Source organism: Convolutriloba macropyga, chromosome 3, assembly GCF_964194025.1.
Source record: "Convolutriloba macropyga chromosome 3, txConMacr16.3, whole genome shotgun sequence".
In the NCBI taxonomy this organism is placed as follows: Eukaryota; Metazoa; Xenacoelomorpha; order Acoela; family Convolutidae; genus Convolutriloba; species Convolutriloba macropyga.
Genome location: NC_134470.1, coordinates 53,555,634 through 53,580,173, shown reverse-complemented (window position 1 = coordinate 53,580,173; position 24,540 = coordinate 53,555,634). Strand labels below are relative to the sequence as shown.

Sequence of the window (24,540 nt, the reverse complement as noted above, 5' to 3'; positions counted from 1 at the left end):
ATACCTCCAGTTTCGGGACAGTTGCTTTGACTTACGAATTCTCGGTTTTCATTTGTTTCTTTTTCCCGTCTTATTGTTTTATGCTGATCTTTACTTGCTTTTTTTCCGGTTTTTTCCAAGAAGCATAGCAACCCTGATTGATCTTTCGTACTTATAAACTCGCTCGCTTTGAAGAAGGATGTTGAGACCGCCATCGCGAACCAGCAGCGAAAAAAGGTAGGATGTGAGCTGATTAACCATGGATAAAATTAGTTGTATTCTAATAATATTCTCCGTACATGCAGTCACCGTCGTCAGGTTTGTCGCATTTGGTGTATCACTTTTTGTCGGCGTTCATGAATGCTTTGTACACGTTGTTTTTGGAAAAAAGTGAGAATTTTTTTCTATTGCCGTGAATAAATTTACATTATGAAGGAAAAATGACTTGAGTGGAGAAAAATTTTACCAGGAGAATTTTTGCAGGAATCAGTAAATATTGATGTCTTGATTGAAACTTGTTGAATTTTTACAAATCTTGAACCCTCTCTTTGTCCTCAAATGGTGTAAACAGGTAAAGCCTTCAAGTTTTTAATTCGCTGAGCAGCTATATTAGAGCTTTCTTAGCATGATAATATGCCAATCGCTGAAACTGTTGATGAGACATAAAAATAATAACAATATTAACAGAAGATTAGGATAAAGTTGCACACGGGTTCGCATATAACCGAGTTACTGAGTGGTCCGCAGTGTTTTTGGTTCATTTATGCAGTTTCTTCAAGTCTCTACAGTTTTTGTAGCCACAAATGAGACGCCAAGTGCAAGGGTCTAACTCGTTGTATCGTGACATAAAATATTGTTTGTAGAGTTCCAAGTGTCTGATTTTGTGATCTGGATCAAAAAGGATAATATATTGGAAAAATCAATTTGCAGACTTGCCAGGCGGGCTCGTAATCAAAATGTTAACTCTTCTGAAAACGCATTTGCTTGGATATGAAGTTTCTGTTAACTTGAGCTCTCCGGCTGCCCACCTCGGCGTGGCTAGCATGGTTTTCCAGTCTGTGAATCTTTCCCGACAAAAGTTTTGCGAATAGCGTCACCAAATGAATTTCATGATATAGAGACAGTGGCAAGATGTTGAGTTTTGAAAATTCCCCTTGAATGAGATGACGCTATTGCTGGATTTAAGGATCCGAAGCATTGCTTCCTTTGGACGCTTTAAAGTGATGTTCAATCATATTTTGATGGTTTCCAAAAAACGGCACCACAGCTAAAATGGGCATTACGTAGCATACGTACGTATTTTTCCTGGTTACAATGTTTGCCTCGCAGAGGTTTCGTTTCTGCAAGTTGTACACACTCAATGATATTTCTGTTCGTTTCTTAGCATGTAGTGCCCACGTTAGTGAATCACCGGGGGGCTAAATCTTTAAAGAATTGGGTGGCTTCGAAGGTGTAAATGGGAAAAAATATTTGAGCGGAGCCTTTAATGCATATTAGCTTGTTTTTTGTCGGGTTCATTAACATGAAGTTATCCTAGCGCCACCTCCAGAGTTGAGCGTCACAGTTGATTCCTATAATTTTGCAATCATTTGCATAGCCAAATGCCTGGGACATAACACAAGACGGCACGTCATTTACGAAAACAAGAAAGAACAGCTAGCCTAGTATGGATCTTTGGGGTACGCCGCTAAAGAATGTAAGTTCTTTTGAGGTTGTGCCATTTATTAATTGTGCTTTTTGAGGTTGTGCCGTTTGTTTCCGATTTTAGAGGTAGCTTCGTAACAGGATTAAGCAGTTTCCTGAAATGCCAAGTATCGACAGTTTTAGAAATTTTTCGTGAGACTGTCGATTGCCTTTTGGAAGTCGATATAAAAGGTCGTGAGGTAGGGACGGTTGGTGGAGTTAAACGAGCTGAAGATCTCAAGCACGTACTCTATTTAATTTGATCGTTTTGACCGAAAGCCATGCTGTACAGGTATCAGGGTTGGGTAGAGTACTTGAATCAGTTTCTTGAAGATGAGTGTTTCAAGCAATTTCGAGAGTGCAGACAAGAGTCTGATTGGTCTATAGTTGGAGGCGTGATGTTTTTATTTAAATTTGAACATAGAACAAAATCTACAAATCGAAAAACAAAACAGTGTCTATTACGTAGTTAAGATATTTATAACAGTTTTAGTGTCCACTTCAAAACTAGAAACATCTCTCGGAACCATTCTCTGCAGGTGGTTTCCTAAATTCTGTTTATTAATATGAGGTTTTCAATTTTTCAACTGCTTGGTGCTTTTTGAGAATGATTTTTTTAAATACCCAATATAATACTGATTGCTTTCAGACAGTGTATGAGGATTTAGTAAAACAACGACAAAGGCTACAATGCTGCAGGTAAACCTTAATCTTTGAAGAAAGCTCAGATCTAGTCTGTTTCGGCCCCCCAGTGTTTTTTATGACCACCAGTTAGAAATTATATGTTGTTATATAGCACGGTACTATGTAAGAAAATAGCACGCGCACCTGGGGGTCATAAAAGATTTATGCTCACTAAGCTAGGGGGCAGAATAGATCCGAAAGCTCTTTAGACATCATATCATTGTTTCTTTTTCATTATTGCAGCTCACTTTCATTAAATTTAATAGTTTTTTGAATAAATGGGGGTTTTTGATCCAGCCCACCAAAATATGGATAAAATAAATTGCATCAGAACCCAATTAAGTGTTAACGCCTTTATTTTTAGCTGACGCAGCCATTTCTGTACACTGTGTGCTTGCTGAATTTGCAATTTGTGGACCCAGTGTTCTCGCATCTATCGACAGAGTTAGTAAACGAATGCGAGGATTATACGGTTTGTGGGTCTCTCGGTCGACACCCATGTGGTCATTACCCATCCGAAGAGGAGGCTGATGCGCAAGCTCAATCATGCGGACCCTGTATCAACGGCTTTGTTGAGATGTCCGATAACTCTCGCGTTTGTCGCAGAAGTGAGTACAATTTAGGAGTCACTGAGAGACCGTGTTTATTTAGCCCGATTGAAGGAGCGCTATCCACAGCTAACAGTCAATGGTCTTTTGAAAACTTTTTTCTTGGTGCTCATTGTGGAGTTTTTTCCCAGTTGTTTTAATCCGCGTTTTCTGGACAAAATTCTAGAAATCGTTGTTGCAAGACATCATTGTACTCGCGCCGTCTTTTTAAGGATCTGTTCACGCTTTTTTCGGCTTTTTCAAATCAGTGAGAAGTCAGATTACAGTGGTGCTTTTGGTCACAATGAAATAGTAAAAAGAGCGAAAAATTGAGTAGGTTTGAGGCGTGACTTTTTCAAAATACCTTTAAAGTGGAATGAGAAATTGGTGTTTGAACAATTTGGCGTTTTTGAAATGGATTTTTTTTCAGGTGCGTCAATTTGACTTCTGTTTTTAGAGTTTCCTCTCCTTCAGTGCTTTTAGGACGGTACACATGTGTTCTAGTTGTGTATATTTCATATTTTCCTTTGCATGAATTCATTAAGGGGCAGCTAAAACTTTTTATGACTTTGCCACTATTTGTTGCCACTATTCATAAAATATTAGTGAATTTTAGATGTTGCCCCCTTTATTAAAATTATATGTTGTCTTATGACTTAGTATCATCAATGACAGGTCTGATTGGTTGCTAATGAGGCACAAAAGAACCTAATCAATGGCTCGAGTTAATAGCTAATGGTTTTCATGGTTTTGACATTTTTTCTCAAAAATTCTGCAAGTATTTTTTGTACTTTTTGATGTCTTATCATTTAATCTCATTGGGTACAGGTCTCTGATGCTGCTAATATGGGTTAAATTTATCGATTTAATTGTTTTTGTTGGTTCATACTTACTGCTTTCTATGAGTTTGACACTAATTGTTTTAATGATTTTCGATTTTTTGGTTTTGCTAGTATTTGTTGTACTTTTTGCTGTCTTGTCACTTAATCTTATTGAAGACAGGTCTCAACGGTGGTCATTGAGGACTCAATTAGTTGATGTAATTTTATCCTCCAGTAGCTGTTGCGTTCTGTGACTTTTATACCAAGTGTTTTCAAAGGGTTTCAGCGAGTTTTGTTGCGATTTTTGGTTATTTGTCTTATCATTTAATATTCTTAGTGAGAGGACTCATCGACATTTAATGACAGGCTGATAATGAGAAATAGAGGATTACAGTTGGCAGTTTGAGCTCAGAGTTGTTGTTCTTTGGTATTGATCCTGTCTTTTCAAAAAATATAAGTTTATTTTTTTTAGTCTTGCTTGTTTTTGTTGGTCTTGTGTTTTCTTGCTTAGTCTCATTACTAACAGCTCTCATTTGCCTTTTAGAGCGGACTAAATGATGGTCAGGTCGTAAATTAATACAATTCTTTGAACAATTCAAAGAATTTCACTTTCTTTTTTACTTTTCGATTTTTTGGATCGGATTTTTTTAGGTGGTTTTTCCAATCCATTCATAGTTCTTTCTAGGCTTAGTTTTGTTTGAACCAAATTTCTCTTTCTCGCTAATGGTTTTTTGTTCACATGAGACATTTTGACATTGATTTTCAGTTTTTTAAAAATTTTTTGATCTGTGTTTTTTGGAAATGGTTTTCACAATTCACTCATAGTCCGTTCTGGTTCTAGTTTTTGTTTAATCAATGGAAAATCTTTGAATTGTATTTCAGGACTTGTCCTGCTATGATTTTTTAATTCGTCGTCTCCATCGATGATTCTTACGATCTGACTTCTTGGAATTGACTTTTTCAATGACATCAGTGACTTCTACTGCTTTGCAGTTACGATTTGTGTGCGTGATGTCATTTCTGCTTTTAGGTCAATTGTATGACTTACCTCACTAATAAAAGACTTCTTAACTCACTTATGGAACTTAGAATTTTTTGAACATTTACTAAAGTTAAAGATCAATAGTGAGTATCTAAATAGTGCCAAACTTGTATGCCCTAATTATTGAGTATTAGTCTTGAGTTTTTGATTTTGAATCTCAATTTTGAAAAACCTCTGTTAGTGTTTTCCCTTATAGACCGTATGTGTCATAAAATTAATAGTCCGAGTCTAACCCGAAAAGTCTAGTGGTCTATTAAAGTACGGGTGGTCAATCTGTCTATCTTATTTCTTTAGTTGTTTCAATTCACGAAAGGCCACACGCGTCTACTGCGGCTATTTTGCGGCAATCGGTCGGTTATGTTAGTGACTATTAAAACAAATTAATTGCTCTCGAGCGAAGTTTGAGGCATTTATTGTAAACGCGTTGGTCTTTTTATGCAAAATTTTCTCTTGGCTGTTTTTGCGCTTTTGCTCGAGAACATTCTTTGGCTTCTTTAGTGACATCCTCACTCTTGATTTCTTCATTTTTTAGGGACCGAAGTTGCTCTGATTCTGAAATAAATCTTGTTGCTAATGTAAAAGCGATTTGAGCGAACGTGAATCAAAGCAATTGTAGCTGCCTGGTCGAGTTGTCACACCAACACCCTGGTGTGGTGCTCAAACCTCATGTTGGATAAGTTTTTTGTTGCACGCATGAAATTTTCTAAGCTACGCTCCCTATAATTTAAATTGCCCCGCCTGTCGTTCGAGAGCAATTCATCTGATTTTAGTCGGTCTAAAATAAAAGTTGTCAATTTCTTTGCTCGAAGGTGGTTTTAAAAAAAAGTTTCAACTGATCTCTAATGTAATTACCCAGTGCTTGGGTAAACGTACCTTTCGTAGATCTGTACCCCCCCCCCCCACTTGTACAGCTATTAGATCGTAGCTTTGTTACTTTTGAAGTCATGAACAGCAATAAAAATTGCAAGTGATTTGGCGTCTTTGCCCAATTTTTTGGCATGTGTTCTCCATAGAGCTTTAAGGCATGAAAGGTGGAGTAGAAGAGTACGTTTAACCGAAATTGTTGGGGGGTTTAAAAATGGGGTAGTTGGCGTTTTTGTTTTCCTTTGTGATTGACTGCAAACCGTCAAGTTTTAGGGATTTGTTTTTCTTTGAAACGGCTTTTCGCAGGTCAAAGCTCTACGACTTTTGTTGTTGCTTTGTTCTGTTGTTGGACTTTTAGGAAACTTTTCTCTCCCTTTACACCCCACGGGAGAGTACAATGGTCTAAAGTTGCTAATTTCGAAACTCAAGGCTCTGTAATGTACACGCTCTCATAATTTTCTGACCCCGCTCATCCTCGTTTTTGACTTAATTATCTAACAAACGAAGAGATATACACAAATAAAAGTGTACAAACAACACATTTACGGTTAAAACTATCCAATTTTAGAAGCACATTTTAAGTCAAAATACCATCAGATAAAACCCAAAATACACGAATGAACTTTCACTTAACTACAAAGCAGATGCGACCTGTTCATGTGGAGATTAGATAACCAGTCGACAAAAAAAGAAAAAAATCGAAATTCAAAAATTAATCGACTTTTTAAAACCAAATGATCTCAAAAGTCTTAAAAAAAACATTAGATTCGCTTTAATTTTTTAAGATTTAAAAAGGGATCGTCAATTGAACACTTTCTTATGAAGCTTTTCAAACTCTGAGTTCATCGTCAGGTTATAAAGAATACAAAGTGCTAAAATGAAAAGCCAGAAAATAAAATGCAAATCACTAAAATCCACTCATTCGAGGAAATTAAAAACGAATTTTTACATATCTACAGTCTTATTTACAAAATTTTACATCTGAGTATTTTTATGTTTTCGATTTGATGTAGCAGATGCATATCGACATGTTTTTTAATAAAAAGCCATACATAAATTACCTTTAACTTACTTCGTTTTATTCAATTGTAAAGTTGAAATTTTCGTTTTGTAACGTGTCTTTCAAGTTGGATTTTCATCTCCAAACTAAGCTTTCAGTGTCAATTCTCGTGTTCGGTATTCGTCGCGCGTGTTGATGGCAGATTTCAATGTTCTTATATAAAGCGCCTCTAGTGTCATTAACTTAGGTTGGTTGCCGCACTGGTCTAATATCTTCCAGTGGAAAGCTGTTTTATCACCGTTGCACTCAATTGCATTTATTCCCCTCGGTGAGTCCGCCTTGGCATGCTCTGCAACCCTTGTGGTAATATGTCGGCATGTCTGCCTTACATAGATGGGTTTGCTTCCATTACAAGTGAGGTCATAAACCACGTAGGATTTGAGGTTTTTATCAAAGCTTGACTTAAGGCTAGGTAAACAGCTCTTAAGTTTCCGAGTGGTGAAAATTGTCTATACAGGATGAATTTTACTTTTTAACCAACAAATTCTGGATAAATTTAATTGTAAGTTCTTAAGAAAACAATGGGCACTGCCTCTGATGATACTCAGCCATAGGACAGGACTGCCTGCAACAATATACAAAAATAAAGTATTGAGGCTATTAAACTCATCAGCTATTAACTGAATTTTATTTTCACTTTTTATTTGTATTATATTAGTTAATGTACAAACGAACGATTGAATGTGTCCACTTTGGTCTCATTTGAAATAGGACTTGTTATGAACTTGAATATTTTTAAGTATAGCAAAAAGAAACACAAATTGATCGCTCACAAAGTTTTTAATAAATCCCAGTGTCCAAAATATAAAAGATCGCTTGTAACATGAAACCAAGACAGATGTTGAACTTCAAAATCACAAAAGTGGATGGGACCTTTCTTTGACGAGAGTATGTTTCAAGTTGACAAAAAGAAGAATAAAAAGGCAAAAGTTTGAATATCTGAGGATTTTGACAACAAATAAAATAATCAAAACCATTAGCTATTAACAGACCACACTGAATAAATTTATTAACGCCTTAAAAGGAAGCTATTGAAAGTTCGAGAGAAAAGTGTCCAAGTTATTACGTTGATGCGACTTCAAAAATATACAAATGATTTAAAATGCAAAGAGCACTAAATTTCAGACAACTCATAGTATAAGAGCCACTATAACTACTGGTCTTAGACCGAAAGCATCAAACACGTCAACCTCTACTGGAATTGAAAAAGTTAGGTCATCCATTAATCAGAATAAGTCTTAGGACTACAAAAAGACAACAAATACAGGCTAAACCGAGAATTCAATAAAAAAGTGGGAGAAGAAACTTTCGAAGCCGTTAAAATCATTTCAAAAGAGTTTTCATCTCCAATGATAACTTGCAATATTGTGGTAGCGTGACAAGACTCCAAAAGAACCAAAATTGCGAAGAAAAGGTTTTTTTAAAATGCGTAGCATCTAAGTCATAAAACTCAATAAAAGAAAGTAAAACCACTAACCAGAATATTTTACGACTCAATATTAAGCAAATGGGAGCCGTCATCAGAAAGAGTGACCTACAAGTTCACAGAATTTTGCTTAAAAAGCCGGTAATGTTCAATTATTTCGAAAAATACCAATTCAACAGAGATTAAGTATGCATTCATAGCATTAGATAGAATCGTTTAATCCTCTTTAGGAAGCCAATTGCCATATCACTACAAAAGAGCTACAAATGAAGGCAAAATTCAAAACTTATTAGAAGTTACCAAAACAGTTTCGAAGCCCTAAAAACCATGAGCGATGATTCCCTGAAAACAATAAATGTTCGTCGGGCCTCACTTGATCGTTAATGGGGTTTGTCATTAATGTAACCGTGATATGAAAAGTGAGTTGTCTCTGAATGACGAGAAAAACTAGAAAGAATTGTGATAAAAATTAAAGAACAGCTCTGCAATCCAATACAATTCGGATTCTTTAGAGTGTAAACTTCCCGATTAGACCAAAACTAGCTTTTTTCGCTTCTCGTCTTTTAGGAACACAAAATTGGATCATTTTGTTGTTCGTTCTGATTAAAAAAATCTAAAATTGAGCAAAAATGACGCTAAAGGTGAACAAAATTACACCCAAATTGAAATTGTTCGCCAAAATTTGAAACTTGGCTAACTCCTCGAATAAAAGGAACTTGTAAAAAAATCTTTTATTGTTTTAAATTCTACACTTGAAGAGCTTTTTAGTGATACCACTCACGATTCTCTACCATGAATATATCGATCTGCGGAAATTGATTGAACAATAAAAAACCCATTTGAGTATATAGTTCCCCCCCCCCCGCCCCACTAACAACTAAATGGGCTCGGAACAATAAGGACTTCAACTTATCCAACTACTACCAAGTGTAGAATTAAGCATAAGCCCACTTTCTCATTTGCCCAGAAATAGTCAAGTTAAACTTCTTTAATTTTCTTTAATGATTTTTTACATTGCTGTTTCGTTTATCAATTTAAATTTTTTCATTTCTGTGGGGAAGTAACTCTGTTTTTCATCTGTTCAGACAATCTGCTCTCTGTTTGTTGCTTGTTAAAATGGAAGATAACAAAATGAATGCAAACGTGACATCCATTTTACTATAGGAAGATTAAGCGTAAGCCCTCATGTGAAGATTATTCAATGCATTTATTTCAGTCAAGCCAAGCGACCGAAAAAGTCAAAGCACCCTCTTGATTGATGACTTCAAAATGGACAAGAGAGCATGTGAGTTATCTTTATAACCATTAACTGCATTAAAATAGGAACAACTTGACTCAGTTGTACAACTCAATTTGTCTTATAGATGCAAATCAGAATCCCATGTACTTGTCATCCTCACAGGACAAATCATTCAAGGCCGTCGCCAACAGACACACAATCACCTTCCTCAGTAAGTCACAATAAAAAATTTTTGCTATCCATTCTATTTTGCCTCCTCCGCCTTATGTTTGTATGAACCCCGGTTGCAAATTGTGTTATGTAGCACATTGCCATGCTTTAATATGCACCTGTGTCTGAAGCATTAAAATTTTAGGGGAAAGATCTGAGTGTTGATCCATTGAGTGAGCTACCAAGTTGAAGAGCAGCTGGATCTATTTAAGGGATCCAGCTGGCTTATTTGTAACAAGGCAGGTTTTATTTGCACTGTGTTCTGATCGGCGCTCTTGTTTACATCTAATTGCAGTTGTTTGCATTTTCTAAATTACTGTAGTCGTGTTTTTATGCAACATTTTTGCCTAGCCAATTCGCCTTTTCGAATGACTTATTTGCCCTCAACTTTGCATGATCTAAGTTGATCTCTCATTCAAAATTATAAGCAGCTGAAATCAATTGCAGGCATTTCACTATTTATAAATTACTATTCAAAATAATTGTAGTGGACTATAATAAGCTCCGATAACATCGCCTAATTTCTCAGTTTAATTTCTCCGATGTTAGACGGTTATGTTTGCCGCAATGAGAACATAAGAACGGTCTCTTCTGAATTTACAGAGATGATTTTTGTCTGCTCTGTTCCAGTTCTGATCTCCCTGGCAGTGGCAGGCGTGCTGTTGGTAGGCATTTTGGGTCTAGTGTACCACAAGTACTCCAAAAAGGAGCTCAAGGCCTCTTTTCCATCGAGAAGTGGCTCTAACAGGAAGGTCTCCTATGGATTCGAAGGAGCCGATGACGTAAGTACCAATAACTGTTTTTTTATTGCTCCGAAACTGAGCTTAGCTATATTGCGGTTTTCGTGGTTTTTTATAATCCAAAGATTTGAAATGTATTGGTGTGCTGTCTTTTTACAATCCAAAAATTGGATTGTGTTGATGCTCTGTCTTTTTTCGTTACGACTCGAAGAGGAGAATTGGTAGAGCGTGTTTTTTATCGATAATTTTGAATTTTTTGGAGTGTATTTAAAACAGGATGTAAAAGTCATTGCAGCACGTAAAAACTAAGTTTTTAGGTCAAATGGATGAACAAAAAGCAGAGAGAAGAGAGAGAGAGAGAGATGCCGTGTTTTTGAGAGAGCGAGAAAAGTAGGTGTAAAAAAATTTTGCTGAGAGCAGATTTTTTTTATTACATCCGGCTGTTTCGAATCAGCTTTTTTTTCGGGTAAAATTGTTTTTCTAAGCCATACCAGCAAGTAACTGTGCGTTTGGGAGCATTTTTGACCATCTCAATCATATATTAGAGTTTCATATGCAACCTTGAGCTATTTTTGTGATTTCGCCGTTAGAGATTTTTTGTGGTTTTTGTACATTTTTGCATGTTCTTAGTCTCTGATGTAACTATTTTTTTGGTTGAAAAGTTTTAGGTTGGTCTTCGTGGCTTTTTGGTTTCATATATATAAATTGAATTTTGTTGAAATTAGGCGTATAAACAGTTTTTCGTTTAACTTTTCTGTTTTTGAAGTTTTTTGACTAATTCCTCGGGCTTTCAGAATACTTTTTGCGTTCCATTGTTTAGTTAGGCTTGTTTTATGGTTATTGTTAATAGCCGCCCTCAGCCTCTCAAACGGCTATTATTTAGGCGCTCTCCTTTTGACAGTTCAATGAATTTGAATTGTATTGGGGCGCTGTCTTGTTTTTTTTTAATAATCTGTTCTCACATTTTCATGATTTTTGACATGATTGGAATAGTGATTTTGGTCACGCCGAAACAGGAAGTGGAGCGAAAAAGCGAGTGGTTTTGTGTTGTGAATTTTTTTGCGCTAATTTTAAAGTAGAGTGAGAGAAAGGTGTTTGGACAAAAATTTGCTTTCTCGCTGGTGGTTTTTTGTTCACATGCGGCAGTTTCACTTTGATTTTTACTGTTTTTTTTTTCTTTTTTGGATCGGATTTTTTTCTAAATGGTTTTCCCAATGCATTCATATTTCATTCTTGGCCTAGTTTTTTGTTTGAACCAAATATCTATTTCTCACTAGTGGATTGTTGTTCACATGCGGCATTTTGACATTGATTTTCTGTTTTTATTATCTGATTTTTTTAGAAATGGTTTTCCCAATTCAATCATAGTCCTTTCTAAGTCTAGTTTTTGTTTAGTCAATGAAAATTCTTTGAATTGTACGCCAGGAGTTGTCCTGCTGTGTTATTTAATTCACTTTACCTTTTGATTACGGCTTTCGTTTTACGTAAGTCACGATTTTCACGTTTGACTTCTGATTTACTTCACAAACGAAATCAGAAATAAACGGGATAAACCCATAAAGCCCAATTTTAGATGCCCGTTACTCGAACTTTGTTCTTAATTACCATCTGTAATGCTTATTTGTATTGATACTAGCCCCTGTGTCGTCTCACTACGAAACAGGAGTGTGTTCAGCTCCAAAATGACATCAAAAGTTCGCACTTTAGAATTGTTTGTGTACAAAAATCTTTTTTGTTTTATTAGTTGTTTCTCTTCTTTCAATCCCTATCTTGGTTACAGGAATCAACGGCGGATTTTTTCCGGCAATCTGCCGGATGTGTTATTTTGTTTAAAAAGTAAATATAGAAGATATGTCGCTCTGTTTTTGCATGGTTTCGTAAAGCATAGCTGAAAAATCTTGTTTCAGTAATTTGTCTTTGAATTGCTCTTTAACAAAGCTTGTAGCTATTGATTCAGTTTTACTGGTCTTTTCCGATTTTTCGACTGATGGGTTTTTCGACTGACGATTTTTACCACCATCCTCGAAGACTAAATTGTTGTTAAACCTTTAAACTGATTGTTTTATTCTCAAAGGCCCATTTGTTGTAAAATTGACTTGTTTTTTTCTATTCCTATTTCGTTTATTTGAGTTAGAAATCTGCGTATAATTGTTACTTGCATAAAGTCAGGTGTGTTTATAAAGTCAGCAACCAATTGTTTTTGAACCTTTTTTCTGTACTGTAAAATAGAAACGTTATCAAATTTAAAAATTGAGGCTTTGTCAGATGAGGAATGCTCGGAAATTTTTTAAAGGGATGTTATGTTTTAATGTTTAATTGCTCTCAACTAAAGTTTGTAGCAATTAAATTAGTCCTTTGGTCTTCTTTAAATGCGATTTTTTGCTCATCAATTTTTTGTCCTCAAAAATGAGTTCAACAGGTAGCGACCGAGGCCACTAATAGGCCGAACAACTCTCTTAGAGCCTTACGCTTTATTTAGTCTAAGTATGCTCGAAGTTTGTGCCTTACTAGTCTCTAAGTACCGAAACCGTTTTGACTGTTTTTGAGCGATTCCTAAATCTTAGAAATTTGACGCCCCTCAGTCACCCCCGCCCCAACACTCATCTCGTCCAACATTCTGCAGCAGGCGATTTGAACCCTCTTTTCCAGCTCTTAACCCTGCCCACCACTTGATTCGCCCGACGTTAGTTGATTGTTTGGTGTTTTTTGAAGAAATTGTGGACTTCAGGTTGCTTAGATGTTACTGCGAAGATCTGAGGTTTCGATTAAGTTTTGCACAGCAGTTTTAGTTGGTCATTTGTTTTTAAATATGGTTTGAAATGGTCTGAATTAAATTTAGTTTTGTTTTTGTCTGTTTACATGTACAGTGCTTCTTTGTTACTGCAGTCCCGTTTAAAGGAGTATGGCCTGCAGACCTATAAGCTAGACATTCACTTCTTATGTCCTGTTTGCTCCCCAATAATTGTTTTCAATTTTTAAATCTTATCTTGCCCTTTCATCTCTGGTAGATGAATGTAAATGTCAGATTTTGGTGACATTTTATTCCTTTTTCCAAATTAATTTCTGTCTCTTTTTTGCGGTGATCTTGGTTCTGTTTCGTCGTCTGACGCCTCTTCGTTTTTCGTGTCTTTAAGGGTATTCTCTGACTAGCAGAAATTTTCAATAGTCGCCGTCAGCCGCTCAAAGGCATTAATTAGACGCTTTACTTTTTCGGTTTACCTTTCTTTCGGTTTGCACCACTTTCATCTTTGTCTTCTGACTTACCTCACTCATCGTTTCAACTGAATGGAGTTTAGAATTGATTCAGTAAGTTTACGCGAATACATTCAAGGTCAAATTGCAGTATAAACCAATAATTTCCGGGCAGTAACACAATGTTTGAAGACAGTGTATTAAGTTATCGAAGTTCCTTAGAGTACACTGCTAATCGGATTTAGTATAAAGCTTATGCTCCTCCCATTGAGAGGCGGAATTCATCATGTTGATCGAATCTAATGTAACTCTGGAGCAAATTGGAACACTTTTTGCAGAAAAAATTAGGTTGTCGTGAATTAGGTTGTCGTTTTATATTTGTTCTAGAGCATTCTGTCGCTTTACGTTTTCAGTCGCATTATCACGCTTGATTCTTGTTTTTTGTGTGACCGAAATTGCGTGCATTTATAATTTCTCTGATGCTAAAACAAAATCGAATTGTAACTCGGGGACTGATAGCCGAGTGGTTAATGCTTCTGATTCTTACGCCGGAAAGTTTTGAGTTAAAGTTTTTTTTGTGTGGCTGCGATAACCTTTTTTCAACTCAATTCTGTATCTGTTTCTATCTGTGTGCTACGGCACGCAAGTCTATTTAGCCGAAATGTACGGTAGTTTTTTGGCCATCTTGTTGTTATTTAACGACCTGATCAAATATAGTTGCTTTGGAAATTTGTCTGTTTTGATAAATGCGGTAATGGTCATTCTGTTTTTTACAAGTTAATGACGTGAGGTGGTATGGCCGGTTTCATACACTGAGTCGTTGCTGAAATTCTCGTTGTCATGCTTTTGAAGATCTGTTGACTCTTTTTGACTTTCTGATGTCAAAGTGGGGGTATTGATCTTATCGAAACAGGGAGCGAGTGGTTGTTTCTCTCCAATTTTAATTTAGAGTGAGGAAAAGCATTTTGAGGACAATATTGTCGTTAGTGTTTCTCTATAGTATTTTTCATCACGTGCAGTACTTTGACTTGTCTTTTTACTATTCTATGCCTTCGGTTTTATCTGAATTTAAAGTTCATTCGTGGTCAATTCGAGATCTAGGTTTTAGGCAAAAATATTATTAATAGCCGCCGTCAGCCTTTCAACTGCTATTATTTAGGCGCTCCCCTTTCTAATTCGCTTTACCTTTTTGTCACGTTTTACATGTCACTATTGTCACGTTTGACTTCTGACTCACGGTTTCAACTGAATTGATTTTAAAATTCTTTCACGCATTGAATTACGTAATGTAGTGAATGCGGTCAAAGTCAAAAGAGCAAAATCAAAATAAACTGGATGAAGCGATAAAGCCCGGTCATTAAGTCACAGTGTATTAGGTTATTAAAGTTCATTAGAGCGATTGCTAGCTGATATTAGTATTCAGCTTAGCTTTAGGTTCAATAGCTAGTTTTGGAATCTAACTGAAAATGCACACCGAATTATAAAACTTTTTGAGACTTAAGGAAAAATTCTGTCAATTTTTATCGCTTCTTTTTTTCTTTTTCTGTTTCAACCCCTATGTTCATCAAGAGCGTCAGTGCTGGCAATTTTCCGGCAATCTGCCGGCTATGTTTTGAATGGTAGTTCAGAACTTGTTCTGTTGGGTTTTAGTTTTCTTCTGTCTTTGACGTCCATTTCTTCAACTCCTTGTTATGCACTCAACGCGTTGTTGTTACACGCATAAGAAAATTGTTTATATTGTTTTTTCTTAGTTTGCTTAACTTTTCACCGTTTTAAATGTTTCTGATGATGCCAGGTTAGAAATTATTCATCTTGTCGTTTTTCACCAAATTAATACTCTACATGAAAATTTCTAATCATTGATTATGCTGCAAAAGCGCTAAAGCTTTCTTATTAGCCTGCTTCATTGGTAAATTTTTCCCCGCATGCTGACTTCCTTCTCTGTTAATTTCAATATCTTCCAGAGGTAAATAAAGATAATTTTAAATTTGCCGAGGAAAAACATTGTCGGGTTCTACATATTGTCGTGAAATTTTATAGGGAGTTTTTCGCCAAAACTTTTGTTCTGCCACTCGTGCAATTTATCTCAATTTTTGTCAATGACATAATTTTGTACATTCACAGTGTAGATATTTTTGTTGGTTCGTATGTAAAGAACAGTTTTGGTCAGGAATGAGATACCTCACTCTGATAATCACAATGCTTACTTGATGTAGGGGAATCAGCTTATGATGACACAAAATAGGTCGTGTAGATTTTTGCTCGCTTCTATTTTCATTTTCTTTTTTTAAATTGCAACAAAATTTGTTGTTCCTTTGTTGATTAACATTAACAACTGTCTTTTCGCAGGTGAGGTTTTTGTTTCTGTAGTCAGGAAATACCCACTGTTTTCTTTGTAACTTAGATTCAAATTGAAAATTCGCATTGTCCTGATCGCGTTTTTCTGAACAATAGATGTTTTCTGGTGCAGTTTTTGTCTCAGCTAAGATAGAACTGCTCGGGCGCAGTCAACATTGCAGCTCAATGTTTTCATTCGCTGATAGGAAAACTCTCAATCGTGTAAAAATAGCATAGCTTCTTAAAATTTGTAATGCTGATTAGTTTCCATCAATAACAAATTAAATATGGACAAATTAGTCTGCATGAAGTGACAAAAACGTACAAAGTAACTTCACGTGTTTGATGCAGTTTCCTTTTATTGTCTAGCATTTGCTTTTATTGTCTGTAGAGTGGTTAGAGTACCCATAACTATTACACTTCGGCTTTTGACGAAATTAGTGGCAAATATTAGTGCTGGTAATAAATTTAAATATCCTCTTTCCATAAAGGGAAATTGTGATATCCATGTTGTGATGGAAAGTGATGTGAACTGTTAGAGGAGGGGGTGTTGGATTTGCTTCAGATGGAGGAAAAGGAGCTTGCAAGGAAGACACAAATCTACCACTACCAGCACCAGAAGAGAATGATGGCTAGCATGGAGAGCAGGTCGGAGCCACCCCCCCCCCCCCCCCACCCACTAACCTCGACTCTAATCTAGAACAGGAATAGCGGCAGCAGAAAGACTTGCAATAGAAACAAGACTTTTCATGCCGTGTTTCTCATTTTGCTTTAAAACTTGAGGGTAATGCGCCGTTAGTGAAAATTTGTAATATCATTGAGAACTAAAATGAACTATTCAGTCAGGCGATTTTGAAAAAAAACGAAAATGAAAAAGATCGATTTAATTAATTCTAAAGATGCTCCTACTAATTTTATAACAGCTCGTAAGCACTACTGTCACTGGTCGCTTTGTACAGGAAATCTAGAGCTCTGATTGAGTTAAATAATTTCAGGCGCTCCAACCAAAATAGCGCTGGTAGCGACCTGGACGGTGGGAAGGTAATTGATGGAGCTGCACTGGAAAGCAGAGGCATGGAGCCTTTGGGAAGTGACGATGCCCTGCTTCTGGATAAGGCCCAGTCGTCTAACGAGCAGATCAACCAGGCTGGAGCATCCCAGAGCAGCGGGGGATCGGGAACTATCAGTGGACTGAAGAACTCACTTCTGAGAATGAGAAGTCAGGGATCGGTGGGTTGCAGCAGCGGACAGACTCATAAGGAACAGAGCGGATCCCTAAGGAGCAAGGTTCATGTCTTCGAATACACTTTTACTCGACCCGAGATTGTGTAGTACCTATTTTTGTTCAGTCCCGACTTAGCCAAATTTTGTTGCAATTGTAAAATGAATAGACAAAGAAAAAATCAATTATTAAATAGTTGAATAGTAAAATTATTGAAATGTGGTAGATTGACCAAGGTTCTAGAAAGCGACACGTTTTACGATTTGAAATGTTTTAAAGAAAAAATACAGTAGCCTCAAATGAAATAGTTCAAATAATTCGAATTGTTGAAGGGCCACCAGCATCACTCGTTGGACCGCGCGACTCCCCCATCCTCCACCAACTACAAGTCGGGTAGAGTGGGCAGTCCCGAGAAGGTGGGGGAAGAGAATGACATCTCTGGGGATCAACAGCCACAGCAGGCAGTGGTCAGGGGACGACAGGCACCAGGGGCAGGGGAGGAGAGTGAGGGGGAACTGGGAGTGGACTATACCGTGTATGAATGCCCCGGACTAGCACCTGTTAGTACCAATGTACTAAACTAAACATAAACCTGTTCTTTCCTTTTACTTTGAGATTGATTCTATGATTTCTTCTAATTGATCTCAAACAAAGTTTTCAGTTAGTTTTCAGCCAGTTACAGGGCATGTGCCATCACTATGTAAAAATATGGCACGTTCGTCGGGGAGTGCGAATAATATGCACCCACTAGGCTGGGGGGGGGAGGGGGGAGATAAACGGAAAAGATAAAAGATGCAAAGTTTTTTATGGCTAATATTTAGGTTCAAAAATGGCCGCTAAGCAGTAGCTGAAGCTATCATTAACCTCATCGTCGTTTTTATGATTCAGAAGTTTTGGTTTACCACAGGTTTTTTTACCGAAGTACTAATTGTTCCGGCAGTGTTTTCACCTAAACGCTAAACTGAGTGATCAAAATTGTCTGAACAATGTTTGTGTTTCATGCGCCGCGTATAGTCAATAACTTTTTTACCTTGATGTTTTGACTAAACGGTGCATTATAATTCACCGTTTTTGGTCTTTCTGTAGATTTGGCAATTTTGTTTGTAGTTCGGTTTTTAGTAATTTTTTTTCTGTTTGAGGTAAAAATTAACCATTATATTATGGATATTTTCCTGCTTTGAGAGCCCAATAATGTTTTTGTGCCAACATTGCCAACAGATTTTGCAAAATGTATAATAATCCGAGCTCTTTTTGGAAAGAAGTTTGAATAATTTACTGTAGTCGAGTGTTTAATTGCTCTCAAACGAAGTTTGTAGCAATTATATTAGTCCTGACGGTCTTTTTTCATGCAATTTTTCGCTTGACCGAATTTTGGTCTGACTAATTTGATTTTTCGTCCTCGGTACAGGTAGCGCCCGATAAACAGGTAGCGCCCAGCGGGCATTAAGCTTAGAGCCTTTCAGCTCTGTTTCAGCTCAAACTGTTTTGGAGACTTAAACTTATGTTGTGAAGGTCGGTTCTTAGAGGTTGAAGACACCCCAACTCTTGACCCCCCCCCCCACTATTGCCACCCCCCCCCCCACCGCGCTGTTACCCGCAACCAACTGTTGACCTACCCCCCTGGCTAGCTATTGAGGAACAACCGCTCGCTAAAAATGCAAATTTATACTAATTTTCACAATTTTTTTCAAGTTCTTTGAAAATTTGTTTTTTGAGTTTCATCAGCCCTAGGTGTCGGGGAACCTCCTCTAGGGTTTGATTGTAGGTTACTGCATAGTTTCTAGTTGTACTGGAATGGTTTCGACATTTTAACATCACGAATTTTAGCATTTGACAAAAATTGCAATGTTTCAATTTTTTGACATTCATTTTTCATTATTCACGTCTTCCCAGACGCAGGGGCCAGAAAAGCTCCTTGAGAGTTTGATAATAGGGTACTGAAAACTTTTTATTTGCCATGGAACAGTTTTCAGTTTTTTAATGTCACAAATTTATCCAATTTTTTTATAAAACTTGATTTTTTTTTGAAAGTTTTTGCTTTAAAAATTTTTGAAAATTTTTCGTTTTTTAGGTTTCTCCTGCCTCAAGAGCCAGGAAATCCCCTCTAAGAAACGAATTTTAGCATTTTTTTGACAAAACTTTTAGTTTTTTTGGACATTTTAATGGCATTCAGGTTTTTTCTCAGTATTCATAAAACGTCCGTTAAGGTTTGGTAATAAATTACTGGAGTTTTTTCGGCCATGGATTAGTTTTTAACTTTTTATTATCACAAATTTTAGAATTTTTTAAATGAAACTTGCCATTTTCAAGTTTTTTGAAATTTTTTCTCATAGTTTAGGTTTCTGCAGCCTTAAGAGCCACACAACCTCCTCTAGTGTTTGATAATAGGTTACTTCATAGTTTTTATATGTAATTGAATGTTTTTCAAGATTTTAATATCACGAATTTAAGCAATTTTTTTAAAACAAAATATTTGCAATTTTAAGTTTTAAAATCTCGGGCACCAGGGTCCTAGGGACCTCCTCCATGGTATGATCATAAGCTGCTGCGTAGTTTCTAGAGTTAATGGAATGGTTACCAATATTTAAATAACTCGAGTTTTAGCAACTTTATGATAAAGTTTAAATTTTTTTTCAATTTTTGGGAAATTTATCATGTTCCAAGTTTAGGGATCTTTATGAGCCAATGAAACGATTGCAAGCTTGAAATAGGGATACTGGATATAGACAATGAATAGGGATACAGAGACAATGAAGTGGTTCTGAAGATATTAATATCACGAATTTTAGCAAGATTTTGTTGAAACTTTCGATTGTTTTTTGAAATTTTTAAATATTTTTGTCCTTTTCTGTGTTTAACGATCATTACTGGCCAACGAAACTTTTTGAATCTTGCAAATGGGGTACTTGAAAGACCTGCAGAAACACAAAATTGTTTTAAACATTATTTTTACCGCAAAATCGGGAAACTTTTTTAAATTTTGCAATATCTTGCAAATTTTTAATATGTTTTCTATTTGACTTTTTTTTACTAACAAGGCTAGAAAACTAAAAGTTGCAGAGTCGAATCGAGCTAAAGCTAACCTCACTAAAGCGTGGGTAGCTACTGACGAAGTCAATCGCTCGCCGGTCGTTTGAGAGCAATTCTCCCGACGTTAGTCGGTTGTTTCTTTTGAAATAATTTTACTTGGCCGACTTTAGAGTGATTTTGCTCTCGCGAAGAGACACCATTAACCTGTGAAGCCGGAGGGCGTTGAGTTGTTAAAGCAAAGCAGCTCTTTGAGCTTTATTGAGATCTTGAAGAGCAGTTCTCGGCAACGCTGCTGAGAAACGCTATGAGGTAGACATATTTATGGTCTTGAGGCAAATTAAGGATTAATTGTCCCTTTGTTATTGTTCTATGAGAGAGGGTATTTAGTTTCTAGAGTTAATGGAATGGGTACCAATATTTAAATAACTCGAGTTTTAGCAACTTTATGATAAAGTTTAAATTTTTTTTCAATTTTTGGGAAATTTATCATGTTCCAAGTTTAGGGATCTTTATGAGCCAATGAAACGATTGCAAGCTTGAAATAGGGATACTGGATATAGACAATGAATAGGGATACAGAGACAATGAAGTGGTTCTGAAGATATTAATATCACGAATTTTAGCAAGATTTTGTTGAAACTTTCGATTGTTTTTTGAAATTTTTAAATATTTTTGTCCTTTTCTGTGTTTAACGATCATTACTGGCCAACGAAACTTTTTGAATCTTGCAAATGGGGTACTTGAAAGACCTGCAGAAACACAAAATTGTTTTAAACATTATTTTTACCGCAAAATCGGGAAACTTTTTTAAATTTTGCAATATCTTGCAAATTTTTAATATGTTTTCTATTTGACTTTTTTTTACTAACAAGGCTAGAAAACTAAAAGTTGCAGAGTCGAATCGAGCTAAAGCTAACCTCACTAAAGCGTGGGTAGCTACTGACGAAGTCAATCGCTCGCCGGTCGTTTGAGAGCAATTCTCCCGACGTTAGTCGGTTGTTTCTTTTGAAATAATTTTACTTGGCCGACTTTAGAGTGATTTTGCTCTCGCGAAGAGACACCATTAACCTGTGAAGCCGGAGGGCGTTGAGTTGTTAAAGCAAAGCAGCTCTTTGAGCTTTATTGAGATCTTGAAGAGCAGTTCTCGGCAACGCTGCTGAGAAACGCTATGAGGTAGACATATTTATGGTCTTGAGGCAAATTAAGGATTAATTGTCCCTTTGTTATTGTTCTATGAGAGAGGGTATTTAGTTTCTAGAGTTAATGGAATGGTTACCAATATTTAATTAACTCGAGTTTTAGCAACTTTCTGATAAAATTTAAATTTTTTTTCAATTTTTGGGAAATTTATCATGTTCCAAGTTTAGGGATCTTTATGAGCCAATGAAACGATTGCAAGCTTGAAATAGGGATACTGGATATAGACAATGAATAGGGATACAGAGACAATGAAGTGGTTCTGAAGATATTAATATCACGAATTTTAGCAAGATTTTGTTGAAACTTTCGATTGTTTTTTGAAATTTTTAAATATTTTTGTCCTTTTCTGTGTTTAACGATCATTACTGGCCAACGAAACTTTTTGAATCTTGCGAACGGGGTACTTGAAAGATCTGGAGAAACACAAAATTGTTTTAAGCATTATTTTTACCGCAAAATCTGGAAACTTTTTTAAATTTTGCAATATCCTGCAAATTTTTAATGTTTTCTATTTGACTTTTTTTTACTAACAAGGCTAGAAAACTAAAAGTTGCAGAGTCGAATCAAGCTAAAGCTAACCTCACTAAAGTGTGGGTAGCTACTGACGAAGTCAATCGCTCGCCGGTCGTTTGAGAGCAATTCTCCCGACGTTAGTCGGTTGTTTCTTCTTTTGAAATAATTTTACTTGGCCGACTTAAGAGTGATTTTGCTCTCGCGAAGAGACGCCATCAACCTGTGAAGCCGGAGGGCGTTGAGTTATTAAAGCAAAGCAGCTCTTTGAGCTTTATTGAGATCTTGAAGAGCAGTTCTCGGCAACGCTGCTGAGAAACGCTATGAGGTAGACATATTTATGGTCTTGAGGCAAATGAAGGATTAATTGTCCCTTTGTTATTGTTCTATGAGAGGGGGTATTTAGTTTCTAGAGTTAATGGAATGGTTACCAATATTTAAATAACTCGAGTTTTAGCAATTTTCTGATAAAGTTTAAATTTTTTTTCAATTTTGGAAATTTATCATGTTCCAAGTTTAGGGATCTTTATGAGCCAATGAAACGATTGCAAGCTTGAAATAGGGATACTGGATATAGACAATGAATAGGGATACAGAGACAATGAAGTGGTTCTGAAGATATTAATATCACGAATTTTAGCAAGATTTTGTTGAAACTTTCGATTGTTTTTTGAAATTTTTAAATATTTTTGTCCTTTTCTGTGTTTAACGATCATTACTGGCCAACGAAACTTTTTGAATCTTGCAAATGGGGTACTTGAAAGACCTGCAGAAACACAAAATTGTTTTAAACATTATTTTTACCGCAAAATCGGGAAACTTTTTTAAATTTTGCAATATCCTGCAAATTTTTAATGTTTTCTATGTGACTTTTTTTTACTAACAAGGCTAGAAAACTAAAAGTTGCAGAGTCGAATCAAGCTAAAGCTAACCTCACTAAAGCGTGAGTAGCTACTGACGAAGTCAATCGCTCGCCGGTCGTTTGAGAGCAATTCTCCCGACGTTAGTCGGTTGTTTCTTCTTTTGAAATAATTTTACTTGGCCAACTTTAGAGTGATTTTGCTCTCGCGAAGAGACACCATCAACCTGTGAAGCCGGAGGGCGTTGAGTTGTTAAAGCAAAGCAGCTCTTTGAGCTTTATTGAGATCTTTAAGAGCAGTGCTCGGCAACGCTGCTGAGAAACGCTATGAGGTAGACATATTTATGGTCTTGAGGCAAATTAAGGAATAATTGTCCCTTTGTTATTGTTCTATGAGAGGGGGTATTTAGTTTCTAGAGTTAATGGAATGGGTACCAATATTTAAATAACTCGAGTTTTAGCAACTTTCTGATAAAGTTTAAATTTTTTTTCAATTTTGGAAATTTATCATGTTCCAAGTTTAGGGATCTTTATGAGCCAATGAAACGATTGCAAGCTTGAAATAGGGATACTGGATATAGACAATGAATAGGGATACAGAGACAATGAAGTGGTTCTGAAGATATTAATATCACGAATTTTAGCAAGATTTTGTTGAAACTTTCGATTGTTTTTTGAAATTTTTAAATATTTTTGTCCTTTTCTGTGTTTAACGATCATTACTGGCCAACGAAACTTTTTGAATCTTGCGAACGGGGCACTTGAAAGATCTGGAGAAACACAAAATTGTTTTAAGCATTATTTTTACCGCAAAATCTGGAAACTTTTTTAAATTTTGCAATATCCTGCAAATTTTTAATGTTTTCTATTTGACTTTTTTTACTAACAAGGCTAGAAAACTAAAAGTTGCAGAGTCGAATCAAGCTAAAGCTAACCTCACTAAAGCGTGGGTAGCTACTGACGAAGTCAATTGCTCGCCGGTCGTTTGAGAGCAATTCTCCCGACGTTAGTCGGTTGTTTCTTCTTTTGAAATAATTTTACTTGGCCGACTTTAGAGTGAGTTTGCTCTCGCGAAGAGACACCATCAACCTGTGAAGCCGGAGGGCGTTGAGTTGTTAAAGCAAACAGCTCTTTGAGCTTTATTGAGATCTTTAAGAGCAGTGCTCGGCAACGCTGCTGAGAAACGCTATGAGGTAGACATATTTATGGTCTTGAGGCAAATTAAGGATTAATTGTCCCTTTGTTATTGTTCTATGAGAGGGGGTATTTAGTTTCTAGAGTTAATGTAATGGTTACCAATATTTAAATAACTCGAGTTTTAGCAATTTTCTGATAAAGTTTAAATTTTTTTTCAATTTTGGAAATTTATCATGTTCCAAGTTTAGGGATCTTTATGAGCCAATGAAACGATTGCAAGCTTGAAATAGGGATACTGGATATAGACAATGAATAGGGATACAGAGACAATGAAGTGGTTCTGAAGATATTAATATCACGAATTTTAGCAAGATTTTGTTGAAACTTTCGATTGTTTTTTGAAATTTTTAAATATTTTTGTCCTTTTCTGTGTTTAACGATCATTACTGGCCAACGAAACTTTTTGAATCTTGCGAACGGGGTACTTGAAAGATCTGGAGAAACACAAAATTGTTTTAAGCATTATTTTTACCGCAAAATCTGGAAACTTTTTTAAATTTTGCAATATCCTGCAAATTTTTAATGTTTTCTATGTGACTTTTTTTTACTAACAAGGCTAGAAAACTAAAAGTTGCAGAGTCGAATCAAGCTAAAGCTAACCTCACTAAAGCGTGGGTAGCTACTGACGAAGTCAATCGCTCGCCGGTCGTTTGAGAG

The 24,540-nt window shown here is 36.2% G+C and overlaps 1 protein-coding gene across 1 annotated transcript in view; it reads left to right on the top strand.

The window, feature by feature from the left end:
• The window catches only part of LOC142336281 (uncharacterized), a 304,207-nt gene that overhangs the window by 266,964 nt on the left and 12,703 nt on the right, over positions 1-24,540 (top strand). The window contains exons 2-9 of the mRNA XM_075384988.1: positions 2,314-2,361; positions 2,711-2,954; positions 9,363-9,431; positions 9,511-9,597; positions 10,227-10,378; positions 16,431-16,513; positions 16,861-17,152; positions 17,420-17,647. Coding sequence (XP_075241103.1) covers positions 2,353-2,361; positions 2,711-2,954; positions 9,363-9,431; positions 9,511-9,597; positions 10,227-10,378; positions 16,431-16,513; positions 16,861-17,152; positions 17,420-17,647 — 1,164 coding nt within the window. The 5' untranslated portion in view covers positions 2,314-2,352. The remainder of the gene's footprint in view (positions 1-2,313; positions 2,362-2,710; positions 2,955-9,362; positions 9,432-9,510; positions 9,598-10,226; positions 10,379-16,430; positions 16,514-16,860; positions 17,153-17,419; positions 17,648-24,540) is intronic.